The sequence below is a fragment of the Mirounga leonina genome, unplaced genomic scaffold, assembly GCF_011800145.1.
Source record: "Mirounga leonina isolate KUSES-001 unplaced genomic scaffold, KU_Mleo_1.0 Mir_154, whole genome shotgun sequence".
Taxonomy (NCBI): domain Eukaryota; kingdom Metazoa; phylum Chordata; class Mammalia; order Carnivora; family Phocidae; genus Mirounga; species Mirounga leonina.
In genome coordinates this window covers 335-16858 of record NW_023270389.1, presented here as the reverse complement: position 1 = coordinate 16858, position 16524 = coordinate 335, and the positions used below count along the sequence as shown (strand labels likewise).

The 16524-nt window shown below is 51.4% G+C and overlaps 2 protein-coding genes across 2 annotated transcripts; one reads left to right on the top strand and one right to left on the bottom strand.

Moving 5' to 3' along the window:
* Positions 1-1765: 1765 nt before the first annotated feature.
* S100A12 (S100 calcium binding protein A12) lies at positions 1766-3218 on the top strand. The gene is made up of 3 exons (XM_035009461.1): positions 1766-1873; positions 2414-2560; positions 2962-3218. Exons 2-3 carry the CDS (start codon positions 2423-2425, stop codon positions 3100-3102), a joined length of 279 nt encoding a protein of 92 aa, XP_034865352.1. The 5' UTR covers positions 1766-1873; positions 2414-2422; the 3' UTR covers positions 3103-3218.
* A 7641-nt stretch (positions 3219-10859) lies between these two features.
* S100A9 (S100 calcium binding protein A9) lies at positions 10860-13725 on the bottom strand. The gene is made up of 3 exons (XM_035009598.1): positions 13527-13725; positions 13070-13230; positions 10860-11243 (listed from the first exon to the last, which is right to left on the bottom strand). The coding sequence occupies exons 2-3, from the start codon at positions 13217-13219 to the stop codon at positions 10971-10973; spliced, it is 423 nt and encodes a 140-aa protein (XP_034865489.1). The 5' UTR covers positions 13220-13230; positions 13527-13725; the 3' UTR covers positions 10860-10970.
* Between the last annotated feature and the right edge of the window lie 2799 nt (positions 13726-16524).

Below are 16524 nucleotides of genomic sequence, written 5' to 3'. Positions count from 1 at the left end.
AATTGCAGGATCACTGTGTTGTATGCCCGAAACGAATGTGTTGTATGACAACTACAATTCAATTAAAATTTAAAATTTGCCAAACTCCCACCCCTGACGTCCAGTAGACAACTGTGCAAAAGATAGGAGACAAATCCCTGAAGTAGAAATGTAAGGAAAAATGTTATCATATAATAAAAATAATTTCAAATTAAAAACGAAGAACGAGCAACAGCTCTGCCTCCCTGGTGCTCTTGTCCCGGTCCTACCAGGGAGCCTGCTCTCTCTCTGACGCCCCCCAGGGCGAGCTCGGGGAGGGCTGGGCTGCTTCCCCTGGGCCTGCCCAGCCAGTGGCTAGCGGGGACAAAGGCAAGGGAAGTGTTCGTCACGTTCCCTTTGTTGTTCACCATCGCTCAGAGGCTCGAGACCGTGCAAGGCTCTCTCCCCATCTCCAGGGATGGACCCCTTTAGACCCAGAGTCTCCCACCCTTTGAAGCAGTGGCACTCCCCCTTACCCCCTTCTCTCCCTGCCTGCGCGGGGGTTCATTTCCCTCTCAGAGATGGTAGCTGGACAGAAAGTGCCTCACGAGGGCCCTCACGAGGGCAGGACACTCCTCATTACTGTCCACTCAGAGCCAGGGTCTGGGCTGACTCGGGCTCTAACCCAGCTTGGTGGCTGCCATCCTGCCCCTTCCGGTTACCCTGCTCCGGCTTGAGCCCTGGGTGTGCCTCTCCCCACTTCTTGGGTGTGACTAGAAGAGTCATTTAGGTTGTCATGAGTACTTCCTTGGATAACTTTATTTTATTTTTCTTTTAGCCCTCGCGGAAATTATAAAAAGGTGTTTTACATGGGGAAACTGGACTCTTTTTGGTGATGCTCCTGAAACTAATATGGGTAATTCTAAATTTTGATATAATTTCAATTTGGTGTTATTTAATTTGATAATTCCAAACTTAGAGAAAAATTGTAAGTATTTTATTTTATTTTTTTTTAAAGATTTTATTTATTTGACTGAGAGATAGAGAGAGCACAAGTAGGCAGAGTGGCAGGCAGAGGCAGAGGGAGAAGCAGACTCCCCACTGAGCAGGGAGCCCAACGTGGGACTCGATCCCAGGACCCTGGGATCATGACCTAAGCCGAAGGCAGATGCTTAACGACTCAGCCACCCAGGCGCCCCTGTGCTCACTTTTTAAAACACAGAGACTTAAGTTTTTTAGAACAGTTTTTGATTTATGGAGAAGTTGAGAAGACACTGTAGACAGCTCCCAAATACCTGCATACAATTTCCCCATGATTAGTATCTTATATTAATATGATACATTTTTTACAACTGATGAACCTTTCTTGATACATCATTATGAACTCAGTGCCCTTTCTCTGTTCCAGGAATACATGTCCACTTTGATGGTTTTTATTATCATTATCGTTTTAGTTGTAATAGACACTCAGCAAACGCCTCTCCCCAGTCCTTCCTTTCCCAGGTAGGTGCCATCCGGATGGCAAAACCTGTTCTAGGGTTCCTGTTACTAGGGTTTCCTAGTAAAAGGCCACAGTTTAGCTCAGGGGACAGAGGTAAACCTGAAGGCTAGGTCCTGCCCCAGAGCTGAGGGCCCCTTGGGTGGGGTGGTGGGATTGGGGGTCTGTGTCAGGCTGATCAGGGCTGGCGTGTGCCATGGGAGCAATCTGGGGGGCTCACATTGCAGTCAAAGCCACAGTTTGAAGTTTCTGTTGAGCAACAAACCATTGTCTAGCAATTGCTTCACGATGAATCAGAGATTTCTTCACTTGAGGCTGAAGGTGAAGCCTGGAGCGCATTATAAAAACCTCCCTGGCTCAGTACTCCTCACCAGTACACACTTCTTGCTACATTTCCACTCTCCTGCACACTGAAGGGTAAGTGTCCTGTCCTTGGCTATGGGAGGTGCACAGGGTAGCGACTGCAGGCTGTTGGAAGCCACAACCTTCTGCTTACCAGAGCACCTCCGGACTGACTGCATTTTGGACTCCAGGAGACCAGCCCTTGCAGTGTTAGGTAGACCCAGTCTCAGGATAGAGGGGTGGTGAAGGTGGAAGGGGCTGGTGACTGTCTGTAGGAGACCTGTGGCCAAAGTGCCATCACCTGGCGAAAGGGAACAGCCTGGCAAGCCACCAAACCCTTCCTGGGTGTGCTTGAGTGAACAGCACCCTCTGAATTATACTCCCTAGGAGATGGGGGGACATGGAACACTCTGGCAATGGGGGCTGATTCTTTTAGGCTTTAAACAGCATTACATGCCCCCCTCCCCCACAGCCTATCTACAAATGACACATTCACCACAGATCAGAACAGAGAGAATGCAAAGCAGATGTGGGGGAAGTCATCCCTTGTGAGGAGAGAGGGGAATGGGGGCGGGTGGGAGAGGAACTGCCCCAGACCTCCCGTGTCTCCTGAAGGTTGAGAAGATGACTAAGCTGGAGGACCATCTGGAGGGGATCATCAATGTCTTCCACCAGTACTCAGTCCGAGTGGGGCATTATGACAAACTTTCCAAGGGTGAGATGAAGCAGCTGATTATAAGGGAACTTCCAAACACCCTCAAGGTAGGTGATGCCCCTAGCATCCAAACTCGCCCACTGAAGGGCTGGGCTGGGGTTGGCCCAAGGATGCTCTCTTGAGCTGTTGGACGGGGGGTCTGCCTCCCTCTCTCCATACCTCACTCTGGCACCTCAGGCTCTGTTCACCTCTCTCTCTGGGATTACTCCCTCACCTGTGGGGATCAGTGAGCTACAGAGACCTTCCAGGTCGAGACTTGTGTAGCTCTAGGGTAGCTCACGACAGCTGCTTCCCTCTGTCTTCTGTTTTGTCACGTTGGATTCTCCAACACGGTTTTGGTGAATGAGCCAATGTCCCTGGGCCTCCCTGAGCTGAGCTCTGACGGATGAGAGGGCTGGAGAAAGGGGAGGAAGCATCTGAACTCACTGTCTCTGATGTCCCCTTCTAGAACACCAAAGATCAAGCTACCATTGACAAAACATTCCAAGAACTGGATGCTAATAAAGATGGACAGGTCGACTTTGGGGAATTTGTATCTCTCATAGTCAGTGTGCTTGTGACTGCCCATGAAAATATCCACAAAGAATAGGAAGCTCTGGGGGGCTTTTCTCAAGCAAAGTCCCCAAGAAGACCTCTCCTTGTAATCACTGAAGCCCAGCTCTGCACACTGGAAGTGAGAGTTAATAAATTTGTTCTTGAAAAGTTCTTAATAGTGTGCACTTTCTTTCTTTCCATGTCCACGGTCCCCAAACTGGAGCATACCTCACCCATGCAATTCTGACAGACCTCATGTAGAGCCTTGGGACCCCCCCCTTATCTGTTTGTCCATTTGTTCACCTACTATTAAATGTCCACTGTTTGGCTCCTTTATTCATACATTAAACTAATATTGACTGAACATCTGTGATAGCCAGAGACCAAAAACACAAAACCCTATCCACCTGGGGCTTGTGTTCTACTGGGGAGGGACAGCAAACAAACAGACAAACAAATAAGAGCACATCCTATGATACAAGGGTAGGCAATGATAAGTGGTATGAAGAAAGCTAAAGAGGGAAGTAACATTGGGGTGGAAGGGAAAGGAGAGGCACACGGGCTTAGTATGATGCTGGAAGAATGCATTTGAGCAGAAATCCAAGAGAGGAAGGAGAACAGCTTGCAGATATCTGGGCCAAGAGCTCTGGGCAGAGAGAGGCCAAGGCCCTGAGGTGGGCACACACGTGACCTGCTCAAAAAAAACAGCACAAAAGGCAACATGCAGGAACTGAGGTGGGGAGGGGCAGGTGGTGTGCACCTCTGGGAAGCAGGGAGCAGGGGTTCACAGACCTTGGGGCAGACTTTGGATTTTAAGTGTGCTAAAGACCCACTGGGTGGATTCGAGCAAGGGAGCGAGATGATTTCATTTATGTTTCAAAAGGATCACTCTGGCTGCCTTTGTGGAGAAGAAATTGTAGAGGGCAGACCCCAGAGTGCAAGCAAGGAGAACAGTGAGGAGGGATCAAGCGGTTGGACACAAAGGACGGTCAGAACCACAGGACCGAGAGACTGGACCTGTTCTCTGCAGCATCTTGCCATCAATCTCCTGCACACCACTCTGAGTTCTGGTCTCTAGCCATTCCGGAACATTCTCCGATTTCCTTGTGAACTTTCAGACTTTTTGGATTCTGCACCTGCTGTGCTATTGTCCTCTTTGTCTGAAGTGGCCTCTTGTCCCTTTAAGGCATCTACTCTGTTTTAGGCACCAGATCACTGAGATCCAGATCTCTTGCTTGCCCACCAAGGACCAACCCAATTGTTGCATCTGCCGGGGAGCTCACCCCCTCACATCCCTCACATGTTTTCACCCTCCCATCCACAGTAGATTCATGGAACTCTGGGGCTTGCCTGACCATCAGGATTAGTCTGACAGAGTGCTCTGGGCAAAGGTGTTATTATTCGATAAGGCACACCAAAACCACTCTCATGGGTGTAACACCTTGCCCTTCAGAAAGACATCTCAGGCCAGCTGTTGGCACACTGCAAGCCAAGCCAAGCCAATGTGCATATTGGGACTTTGGAAATCAGGAGAGGATGTAATTCAATGGGATGGCTACCAGGAGCCTAGTGCAAAAATGACTAGGACTCAACATTTTAACTTGGTCAATATAAAAAGTTATCTAGGTCAAAAGAAAGCAAACTAGACTATGCTTCTCTGATTTCTCTGACTAGCTAACACAGTGGTGGGCACACATTAGCTCAACTCTTGCCCTTTCAAAACTCACCTTGGCATTACTCTGCAGGTGCTTACCTTGGTCTTCTCTCTCTCTCTGCCTCCACCCACGCCAAGAAAGCAGGCAGAAGCTGCCTCCCCTGTGCCCCCAGGACACCTGTGGTTATTGCCCACCTCAGCTTTTCTTTGGCCCACGCCATGGTATTGAAAATATCTATTTGGGTGTTTGTTGCCCCCCACTAGGCTGAGGGCTCCTGGAGGGCAGGGACCTAATTCTGTATTCGATATGAAGACTGGGCTCGGTGCCACAGCCTCCTAGCTGCTCCCCACGCTTCTACTCTGGACCCCGACCCTCCTCCACACAGCAGCCTGATGGCCTCCAAACACAAATCATACTCTGTCACTTACCTGATTAAAACCCACCAGAAGTTTTCCAAGCCTTGCTATCTGGCCTCATTTCCATCACTGCTTCCCCAGGGAGGCCCTGCCTGTTGGTTTAGTGGAATTGAGTTAGTGTTTTCTAACTGAGGGCATGAGCTGTTGGTCCAAAAAAGCAATGAGATGCTTGTGGTGGTGGTGGTGGTGGGGAGGATGGGGGCCCCATCACAGAGGGTTTTGGAAGTCTTGTGATGGGGTGGACTCCTCTCTCTCCCGACCTCAGCAATATTTGAAGGCAGTTGTCATGACCCCCCCACCTTGCTTCTTTTTTCCACTCAGTGATCTGGTGCCTAAAACAGAGTAGATGCCTCATCCCCCACTATTAACAGGTGCTTCCAAAGCTGCACATGTTCTGCTTTGGAGGAATCATCCCTGGCTAGATATGACCCTGAGCTACTTCTCAAAGACATTGCCCTTCCTGGAAGCACCCCAGCTCCTTGCTGCACTGCACCTCACCACCGAGACCAGGAGGGCAGAAAGCAGCATGAGAGGAGAAGACTCAGAGAGAGAATGTAGACTGATGGAGGGAGGAGTGTGCAGCCTGGAGTAGGGGTGGGGGGAGGTGGGAGGAGGAGAGGAGGGGCGGACTGGAACTGGGCCCCATGCTGCTCCCTTAGGCCTTGGTAACAGTCCCTTGTCTCTCTGATCTGCACATGACAATTCTGGGTACATGGGCAAAAATGGGAAAACATGGGGGTGCTCACAGGAAGAGGCCAGCTGGTCCTCCCAGGTGCTCATGTTCCCTGTGTCTTGTGTGTGTGAGGGGATCTTTGAGACAGGGTTTGGGGCCCAATCAGGCCATGGAGCCTACTGGGGTCCTGGGGTAGAGGGACTGTCCCAGGCCCAAGCCCCAAGAGGGAACAGGACTTGAGCAACCATCTCTTTCAGCTCTGCTGTCACTTTGGTAATTGGAATGTCAAAATCCATGACACAGGGCTTTCTACAGCAACTTTGGGGAGGGCATGGGCTGGCGTGGAGGTTGGATTCTGGAGTTTTCCTCAGAGCAGGGTTTGTGTCAGGGTTATGTAAAATTGCCTCACCAGGCTGGTGAAAGCTGAGTCCTTTCTTCCCGTCGAGGTCTTGGGAAACAGTGCAGAATCATCCTCTTTATCCTGTAGGGTGTGGGAGGCAGGCTGGGCTGGCTGAGATAGGCCCTGCATATGTGGAGATCCTGGCTGGACTTGTCTTCTCTGAGAAGTGCCATCTTGGGCTCTCTTAGCTCCCACCAGACTATCCGGCAGCCTCCTCACTGGCCCGGGCCTGCCGACTCATTCTCACCCCAAATCCATCCCATAAACCACAGATAGAGAGACTAATTCACATCCCCCCCTAAAACCCCCACTGCTCCTGCCCTCCGTTCTCCTGTGGAGAGTTCAAGCTCCAGGCCTAGACGCTGGCCTGCTCACCTCTGCCTCTCCCACCCCCAGGCTCCTTGTTCCTGATCAGACCCCACATCTGCCCACTTCCAGGCCTCATTCTGAGCTCCTGCATGTTTATCCAAGGATGCCTGCGGTCGTGACATGGTCTAATATTTGCCCTTCCAGTCTCTGCATCTTTTTGAATAAGTGTTTTTGTATTCTTCAGGTAAATACCTAGAAATAGAATCACGATGATTCTATTTTTAAATTGTGAGGAACCTCCACACTGTTTTCCACAGTGGCTGTACCAATTTACATTCCTACCAACAGTGCACGAGGGTTCCTTTTTCTCCACATCCTCACCAACACTTGTTGTTTCTTCTCTTTTTTAATTTAGTCATTCCGACAGGGGTGAGGTGATCTCTCACGGTGATTTTGATTTGCATTTCCCTGATGCTGAGTGATGCTGAGCATGTTTTCATGTGTCTGGTGGCCATCTGGATGTCTTGTTTGGAAAAATGTCTATTCAGGTTCTTGGCCTATTTAAAAATTTACTTGTTTTTTTGGGTGTTGAGTTGTATAAGTTATTTAATATATTTTGGATATTAATCCGCATCAGATATGCCATTTGCAAATATCTTCTACCATTCAGTAGGCTGCCTTTGTTTTGTTGACTGTTTCCTTCACTGCAAAACCTTCTTAGTTTGATGTTGTCCCAATAGTTTATCTTTGCTTTTGTTTTCTTTGCCTGGGGAGATATATCCAGAAAAATATTGCTAAGGCTGATGTCCAAGAGTTTACTGCCTATGTTTTAGGAAATTTTATGGTTTTGAGTTTCACATTTAGGTCTTTAATCCATTTTGTGTTTATTTCTGTGTACAGTGGTCCAGTTTCATTCCTCTGCATACAGCTGTCCAGTTTTCCCAGCACCATCTATTGAAGAGGTTGTCCTTTCCCCATTGTATATTCTTGTCTCCTTTGCTGAAGATTAATTGACCATATAATCATGGGTTTATTTTGGGAATCTCTAGTCTGTTCCATTGATCTATGTGTCTATTTTTGTGCCAGTATCATACTGTTTGGATTACTACAGCTTCGTAGTATAGTTTGCAATCTGGGATTGTGATACCTGCAGCTTTGTTCTTCTTTTTCAAGATGATTTTGGGTATTCAGGGTCTTTTGTGGTTCCATACAACTTTTAGGATTATTTACAGAACCAATTTTTTTTTTCGAATGAAGGGGCTAATGTGATGGAAGAGGCTAAATCACCTTCACCAGCTCTCCTAAAATCCCACAGGGCTCTGTAAAAGTGGCTTACTGTCAGACCTTCCCCTGGAGTCTGGAACTACGTCCTACTCCCAGACTGAGCTGGCAGAGAGAAGGCAAAAGGGAGAACTCTTGGCATCTATGAAGCTCTGTCCCTTGCCATCTTGTCCCTCAGCTGCTCTGCCCTCTTCAGCAACCCCTCTGGCTCCCCAGGACCCTAGGACCACCCTATTTTCACTTGCTCAGCTGTAGTGCTTCATTCTGGCACCTGGGGATTTGAGGCAAATGAGTCGTAATTTCTGCCTTCAGGGCCATCATCAGACTTGATAAGGGCTTCCAAGTCTGTATTAGAAATGCAATGGTTGAAGTATCAGAGAGTTCCATGGCCTGGAGGGGTAAGCACCTACATATTTGCAGAAGATGGTGGTCAGGGACATCTTCAGGATGACAGTGACAGAGGCCTTTACAGGTCCTAAGAGACTTGCTGGAGACCCCCAGGGTGGTGAGAACATTCCTGGTGCAAAGGTGAGGAGGCTGGAGAAAGCCTGGATGTTATTTAGGGAAAATGCTTTGATGAAGTGGATGGATGGCTGCATGGTTGGAAGGGGTTAGATTTACTCTGTGCCCCCAAAGATGTGGGAGGGAAACTAGGATTAATACCCGGCAGGCACGAGGAGACAAAATCTGGCTTGGTGCGATGAAGAACCTTGCAAGTGTCAGTGCCACATTAGGAAACTCTCTTTCCAGGAGTTCAGGCTAGGCCACCACCGGCTGGGGACGTTGGAGAGCGTCAATCAAGCATGGGGGTGGGGCAGGTTGGGTTTAATCAACGATTTTCAAACTATTTTCAAGACAAATCCCTTTTTTCAAAGGAAAGCTTCTAGTGTGCAACAGATAAAGGCTGGTATGACTGAATAAAACGGGGGGTGTGGGTGTGTGGGTCTTCAGGTTCCCATCACGTTGTTGCCCCCTACCTTCCAGTTTGAGACTCATGATATCTGGAAGCTTTCCATCTACCGGTTCTAATCCCTCTTTTCTCCACACCATCCATGAGAGGGGAGCATGTGGGAAACATTAGAACATGTGTACAGTCAGTATCTATTGAGAAGCTGCGTGTATCAGCCTCCTCTCTGCGTGCTGGGGACAAAGCAGGGGTAAGCAGATGCTGCAGACTTGGCCCCCATGGAGTTCACAGTCTAATGGGGAGGCAGAGTCACAAACACATTTACGGCACATTGTGAAAAGGGAGGGTGGGCAGGGGGGTGGGGGTGCCTGCCCTACCCCGGGGCATCCCCAGGCCTCCCAACTCCCAGACTGGTTCTCTTTCTCCTATGAAGCTGCATCCATAACACGGCTCCTCCCTGGTCATGAAGGTCGGGGAGAAGGTCTATCAGAAGGCGAGTGTCCCCAGCTGTCAGCTCCCAAAGTCAGGCAGGGAAGGGACTGGGGGCTTCTAAACTCTGCTTCCCAAGCTCACACAGCCTGGAGCAGTTCCTGGAAACACCCTCACCCTTACGCCCTCAAGTGGGAGCCGTCAAATCCCTGTACCCGCAGCAGAGATCCCTGGACCCTTAGAGTAGAGGCCTGCACAGTCCGCCTGCAGACAGCCTGGGACCCAGCTACAGCCAGCCGGTGTGGGACAGTGGAAACCTGACCTTCTCCTTCTTCCTGCTCAGCAGTGGGGAAGGAGCCCAGACAGCCAGCCATGGAGAAGATGGGATTTGAGGTCCTTTTGTCTCGGCACTATTTTTTTTTTTAAGATTTCATTTATTGTGGTGCTTGGGTGGCTCAGTCGGTTAAGGGTCTGCCTTTGGCTCAGGTCATGATCCCAGGGTCCTGGGACTGCTTCTCCTTTTCCTTCTGCCTGTCACCCCACCCACTTGAGCTCTTTCTTTCTGAGACAGAGAGCGAGCAAGCATGAACAGGTGGAGGGCAGAGGCAGAAGGAGAAGTGGGCTCCCCACTGAGCAGGGATCCTGACTTGGGGATCGATCCCAGGACCCCGGGATCATGACCTGAGCTGAAGGCAGACACTTAACTGACTGAGCCACCCACATGCCCCTCTGCACTACTTTGAGCATCTCCACCATTTTATGGCCTTGGACTGGTTCCTTCTCCATTCTGTCTCAGTTTCTTCATTTGTGCAGGGATCTGTAGACCCGAAGTCCAACCTCCTCATGGTAGGGGTTGAGCTTTATAGCTGCAAGGACATGATTGGAACTCATTCTTCCAACCAGCAGGCAGGGCTCTTCTCTCTCTCCATCCTGCTGGCACTGGGTGGGCATGGGTCAGACTCCCCTACTTTCTTTTTTTTTTTTAAAGATTTTATTTATTTATTTGAGACAGAGAGAATGAGATACAGAGAGCATGAGAGGGAGGAGGGTCAGAGGGAGAAGCAGACTCCCTGCCGAGGATGCGGGACTCGATCCCGGGACTCCAGGATCATGACCTGAGCCGAAGGCAGTCACTTAACCAACTGAGCCACCCAGGCGCCCAAGACTCCCCTACTTTCATCTGTGTCCACACCTGCCCCAGTGCCCATCCATGATGAGGATGCTAGGTCTGTGAAGAGACACCGATTTGCTCCATGGATTCAGAACTTAATTTATGGGCAAACACACCCAATCCAGTATCCTTTCTTAGACACAGCCCATCTAGGTGCACCTCTGGGTAACTTCCAGAGGAATGAGGTCTCTTAGGAGACGACAGATGGTTGTGGAAGATGGTAGACAGCACTGGGTGAAGGTGGGGGTGAGGGCTGGGTGGGGGGTGGCCTGCATGTCGAGAGGACCTTTTGCTTTCTATGGTGATGAGGGTTAATTTGACAGGCAGTACAGGGAAGTCCTGAGCTAGACTGAGGTGACTGGGACCTGAGTAGTGGCGCCTGAGGTCAGAGGTGAGGAAATGGTTAGGGAAGTGAGTCCAAGGGGCTTAGAACAGACCCACATTACTGTGGCTTCTCACTTTGTTATTACCAGATGAAGGGGTTGAGCAGTTAAGGGGCAGAGCCATGTACCACCCAGGACTCCGGAAGGACAGGTTGGGAAGGGGGTCGTGGAAGAAGCACGCAGAGTGCTGGCTTGGAGGAAGACTTTATTTGGCCCCCCGTTCCCCAGTCCCCCAGCTAAGGCAGTTGGGCCTCTCTGTGGCCCTGGTTGGGCAGGGGCAGGGCGTCCTGGCCTCCCGACTAGTGGCTGTGGCCGTGGCCGTGACCACCGTGGCTGTGACCACCGTGGCCGTGACCACCGTGGCTGGGGCAGTGGCTCTGGCCACCTTCCCCAAAGCCTGGCCCGTGGCTGTGGCCTTCTCCTTCAGGGGCGGTCTTGTGCATCTCCTCGTGGGAGGCTACCGTCAGCCTACCCACTAGGATGGAGAACTCCTCGAAGTTCAGCTGCTTGTCTCCATTTGTGTCCAGGTCCTCCATGATCTTGTTTATGGCATTGTCATTCTTCTTCTGCTTCTGTGGGTGGGGCAACAGGGCAGTTAGGGCGGGGTGTGGCCAGCGCTGGGGACAGGGAGTTCAGCCAATGACCCCAGGCAAAGGCACCTAGACCTCAGGTAAAAAATTAAAAATGACCATTGACTGATGGCCACAGTCTAGCAGATGCTGAACATGTGCTAGATACTTGCTGATTTATTCTGCATATAACCTGAGCACTACGATTCTCTCCATTTTACAAGGGAGGAACTGAGATCAAGTGACTTGCTTGAGGTCACATAATTAGTATGTACAGAAATGTCACCTCATTTGGTGTTTATGACAAGGTTAACAGGTAGACTTGGGTATCTTCCTTGAGGAAATTGTCTTAGAAAAGGGGAACTAGTTTGTGCAGATTGACAAGGCTTGGGAGCTGGAGAGTGGACATGAGCCCGGCCTTGTCCCAATCCTTCCACCTGTCTGTCCTGCTCCCTCCCCTTTACCCACCTCTCCCTTCCCTCTCCAGGTTACTCATTAGTGACACTCATTTCAACCTACAGAGGGGGGACTCATCTGAGGAGAACAAGATGGTTTGTGTCTTGTGTGGGGCTAGAGAGCAAGGTATGTTCTCCATTGACCCTAAAGGGTGTGATGAAGTATGCTGGGGGGAGGACAGGAGGTGGAGGGTCCAGGCTGCAGTTGGTCCCACCCACTGGCTGGGGAGGCTCGGCTGAGTCTCCTCCCCAGACACTGTGGGTGCCCAGCTCAGCCCCCAGGCCCTTCCCACTCCTGCAGCGCCTCCACACAGCCTTCTCTTCTGTACTTTTCCTCTTGTCCCTGGGCAGAGCACTCACTCTGGAGCGTCTGCTCGGCAGGGTCTCAGCTTCCCGTCCTGGACAAGGGAGGTGGGTGGCGGGGCAGGTGTAGGAGTTACATCCAGGAGAACCTCTCCCCACTAGCTCTTGGCTGTACCCTCTCCAGTCTGTCCTGACCCAGCATCCTGCTTCCCAGTGTCTGCACCAGTGGAGAGCTGTCAGCATCCCCCCTGTGTCGCCTACTGAGCTGTGTGGGGCTTTGGAGAGGGCTGCGCCCTGCCCCAGGAATGGAACTGAGACTGGGACTCAGGCACCTCACTCTTCTTAGTCCAGGCCTCTGTTTCCTCAAAGTCCCCAAACTTGCAAAGAAAACCGAAAGAGCAGATGGAACCAATCCTCCTTTTCTTCCCCCCTAGAACTGCCTAGTCATTTGCAGATCAGGGAAATAAGCTAATTATGTTACTGAGTGTTTTTTGCACACCGCTGCTCAACAGGGTGCTTTTCTACACGTGGTGTATGTATTTCCTACTCTGGACCCTTAGGGTTAGGTAGCCTCTCAGCTTTTGCCCTCTGAGACGTAGCTGAGGTTTAGTGTCCTCTCCGCTTCTGCCAAGGGTCGTCCTCAGTTGCTTCCCTCCTCAATTCAGGTGTCAGCTCAAAAAGTCACCTCCTTGTCCACCCAACTAGTGGACCGCTCTCCCCACCCAGCCCAAATCTCCCGCAGCGCTCTCTCTTACGTCCTTCGGGGCACTAACTGGCATTGGATTTATCTGTGCTCTGTTGGCCAACATCTTTGCTGTGTGTCCCAACAGTGGGTCCCTGTTTGTCACCACGCACTCCTGCCCAAGACAGGGTCCCGCACACAGCATACATCGCCGGTCAGTCTGCTCTCTAACTTGGAGGAACTCCAGTGACAGGGTGCCCGGTGCCTCTGGAGGCTAGGCTGAAGGAGTTGGAATTTCCTCCTTGGCCACTGCAGAGTGCACCCCCATGCCCCAGCCTCAGCTCGGACTGCCCCTGGCTGTGCCAGACCTGCCAGGAGCCTCTGCCTACCTTGAGGAAGTTTGGCAGCTCCTTTTTCACGAGCTGTTTCAGTTCTTTCTGGTTGAGTGTGTCTGGGTGCCCCAGCCGCACAGAGTACTGGTGGAAGATGTTGATGATGGTCTCGATGCTGCATTCCAGCTGTGACATCTCGTCCGCCATCTTCCTGCACTCTGAGGAGTGGACAAGCGAGGGTTCGGGTGTTGAAAAGAAAAGGCTGCTGAGCTCCCCTGACACCTCCCACAAGCTGCACGTAGGAACAACAGGGGAAACACAGAAGGAAAAGAAGAGCAGGGCATTTGAGGACAAGAGGCTCCAGCAGAATATGATCCAAGAAAGTGTGAGGGAATTTTCAAGTGGGTGGGTCAGTCGAGGAGGGCTTCCAGGAGGAGGCCTTGGAGGAGGCCTGTCGTGGCAAGGAGGTGAAGAAGGAGTCGGGGTGTGGGGGGGAAGCTGAGAGCTCACTTACCCAAGTCAAGGAGCCACACAGAGGGATTTGACAGCGCCGTGTGTGTCCAACATTTATAGGCAGCTCCCGGCCAGATACTCCGCTCTCGTGGGAGGATTGCTTCACAGGTGAGCAGTGTGGTAACCCTGAGCTGGACTGTCAGTGCCAGGAAAGGGGCTGGGGCGGGACAGGAAATGTTCACAAAGCTCCTTTGGCCTTTTTGTGAAATGCCCAGCCCTGGGCCTGGAGCTGGTTTGGGAGGAAGCGGGCTGGGTAGCTCACTTCCTTTCCACCCCAACCTGAGCAAGCCAGCTGCCTCTCCCCTGCCAGCCCTCACTCTCCTCCTGCTCCCATTGAGGGTGGGTCAGTCAGTGGCTGCTGGCTCTGCCTCCCCCATGCGTGCAGCCCAGCAAGGTTGGCTGAGCCTTCCTATGTCTGCCTGGCTCTGTGATAAGCAGTCCTTGGAGGTTGAGGTGTTGGCATGGGGTTCTTGGACTCATAGGGTGTGACTTGGGGTTAGGTGGGTCGTTGGAAGTGCTCCACCCCCTTGTATTGCTGATGAAGGAACTGATGCCCGAAAGGGGCCTGCGTGGTGACAGCAGGAACTGGGCCCAGACATCCTGGTTCTTGGTTAAGGGTGATTCCGCTCACACCTCCCTCTTGCAGTCTGAGTGAGAGATCCTCAGGGTGAATGTGTCTCTAGAGCCATGCCTTTAGGAAGTTACAACCTAGAAGACAAGTATTTTTATGTAGCTTCTCGTTGGGCAAGACCTGTCCCTCCCTGGCTACAAACCTCCCTTGCCCGGGGCAGAAAGCTGAGCTGCTTAGCACAGCACACAAAGCTCCCTAGAAACACCTGCCCTGCCCCATCAGCCTCCCCTCCTGTCCCCCTCCAGCTCCTCCCCTGGGGTCACAGGAGGCCCACCTGCCACGTGCACCCCGGGCCTTTGTCTTTGGTGCTCTGACCCGAGTTCCCTTCACCCATGACAGGGTGCAGTCCTACCGACCCCTTGTCTCAGGTCAAATGCCACCTCATCCAGGAGCCTGCTCTGTTCTTCCCAGCTGGAAACAACTGTTCTTCCCCCACATTGCTCCCACTCCACTTCTGGCTCTCAACACTTCGTCTCCTAGATCGTGTACATATTTGTCTGACAACTGCCTGTAGATCTGCGAGGGAAGTTCTTCATGTTCCTACCCTCCTGAGTGCACAGTCCAGGGCTTGGCAGATGGGAGAGCTCATATTTGCTGAAGGATCAGGTCCGGTCGTGGCAGCCTTGCTGTGCCTCCACCTAGGAAGCATGTATGGAGGGCTTAACTACGGGTGCTGTCCCTTAAGCTCTCGCTCTGTCCAACCTTTCCTCTATCTGGGAAGATGTTGTCTTCCACCTCTACCAGCTCCTCTGTCCCGTCCTCAGGAATGCTTCTGTCACTTGTCAGCCCCTCTTCACCGCTCGGCCTTCTGAAAGCCCAAGGCCGTCCCTGTGTATGCTGCACCTTGGCCTCGAGCATGTCCTGCCTTGCACTGCTGAGATGGCACATGGAATTGTGGCTAAGAGCTCAGACTGGCTGTGTGACCTTAGGCAGTTTGCTTAACCTCTCTGGGCCTCACTTCTTTGTCATTAAAACGGGAAAATAACAACCTATCTTGAGAATTGAGACTGTACAAGAACTCAGTAAACAAGAGGCATTCTTATTAGTTACTGTTTCATTCATTAATATAAGTATTGGTTGAACACCTACTGTGTGCCAGAGAGTAGAGCTAGCTGTTGGGGGAATTTGATGAGTGAGTCATAATACGTGGAGGGAACATAATCCTATATCTCGCATTCCTAATTGCATCTTAAACTCTTGGGAGGTAAGGACAGGGCCTGGCACAGTGCCAAACACACAGCAACTCTTCAGTAAGCCTTTGCTGAATGTGTGCTTGAATGAGCAAATCACCCGTGGCGGAATGAACAGTGCAGGACAGAGGTCTGCCCTCCCTTGTTTGCACCGGTGGAGGAAGCTCAGGCTGTTAGGGAATCTCTATTCCAGGCGCTCCAGCAGGTGCCTGGGGTGCCTCTCCCGTGCGCCCCCCACAGTGCCCTCTGCTGGCTCTGCCAAAGCACGTTTCACTCTGGACCAAGGACCGCAGACAGGAGCTTGAAGGAAGAAGGCACTGGGGCATGCTGGGGAGACTGCTGGGCCTGGGAACAACAGCATCACCAGAAGGGTAACTGCGGCAATTCACATGGGGCCTCCAGTTGGGGACACTAGGGAGTGGTGGAGACTGTGGCAAATGGGATTGTTCTTACCTTGAAGGAGCAGAAGTACTCAGCCTCAGGCTGTGGTGGGAAAGCGGACCAGGTGTCATCACATCTCCTGAAGGCCCAGAAAATACCAATTTTTATGTGAAAACTCCTGCTTATGAAATTTGTCAAGTAATTTTAAAGAAAAATAAAAACATTAACAATGAGGCATGGTGTGCGCCAAAGAAAGCTTGACTGCAGGCATATGGCTTGTAATGTGTGCTCCGCCCATAGTCCTGACTGTCAGGCTTGCCTCCTCTGGTCTGCTTGGCTCCTCCAGGCAGGGACGCTGCGTGAATCCCTTCTGCTGTGCTAGGTCAAAGCAAGGGCCTGGCTCTTAGGCGCTGGATGAACATTTGTTGGATGAATAAATGCAGGAGTGCACGAATAAATGAAGAAACGAGTAAGCATGAAGATGAACAGTGGTGTGTTGCCCCGTAACTTTCCGTAGAGCCTTTGTCTGTGACCGTAGAGTGTCGAGTCCGGATTTAAGTAAAATGGGGGAGGTGGAGAACAGGACCAGCAGCTGGTGGGAGTGAGCAGCTGGACAGGCTTTGAAACAGATGGGAGTCTGCACCTGTGGATCGCATGTTGGCAGTGGGTTCTCTTGAATCAGAAGACCATAGTGACCCCATGGTCCCAGGCTAGCCGCAGCTCAGGAGAGGCTAGGGCTGAGCTGTGGAGGTCCTGACACGGGCAGGCTATTTCTGGCTCCATCAATTGTTGCCCCA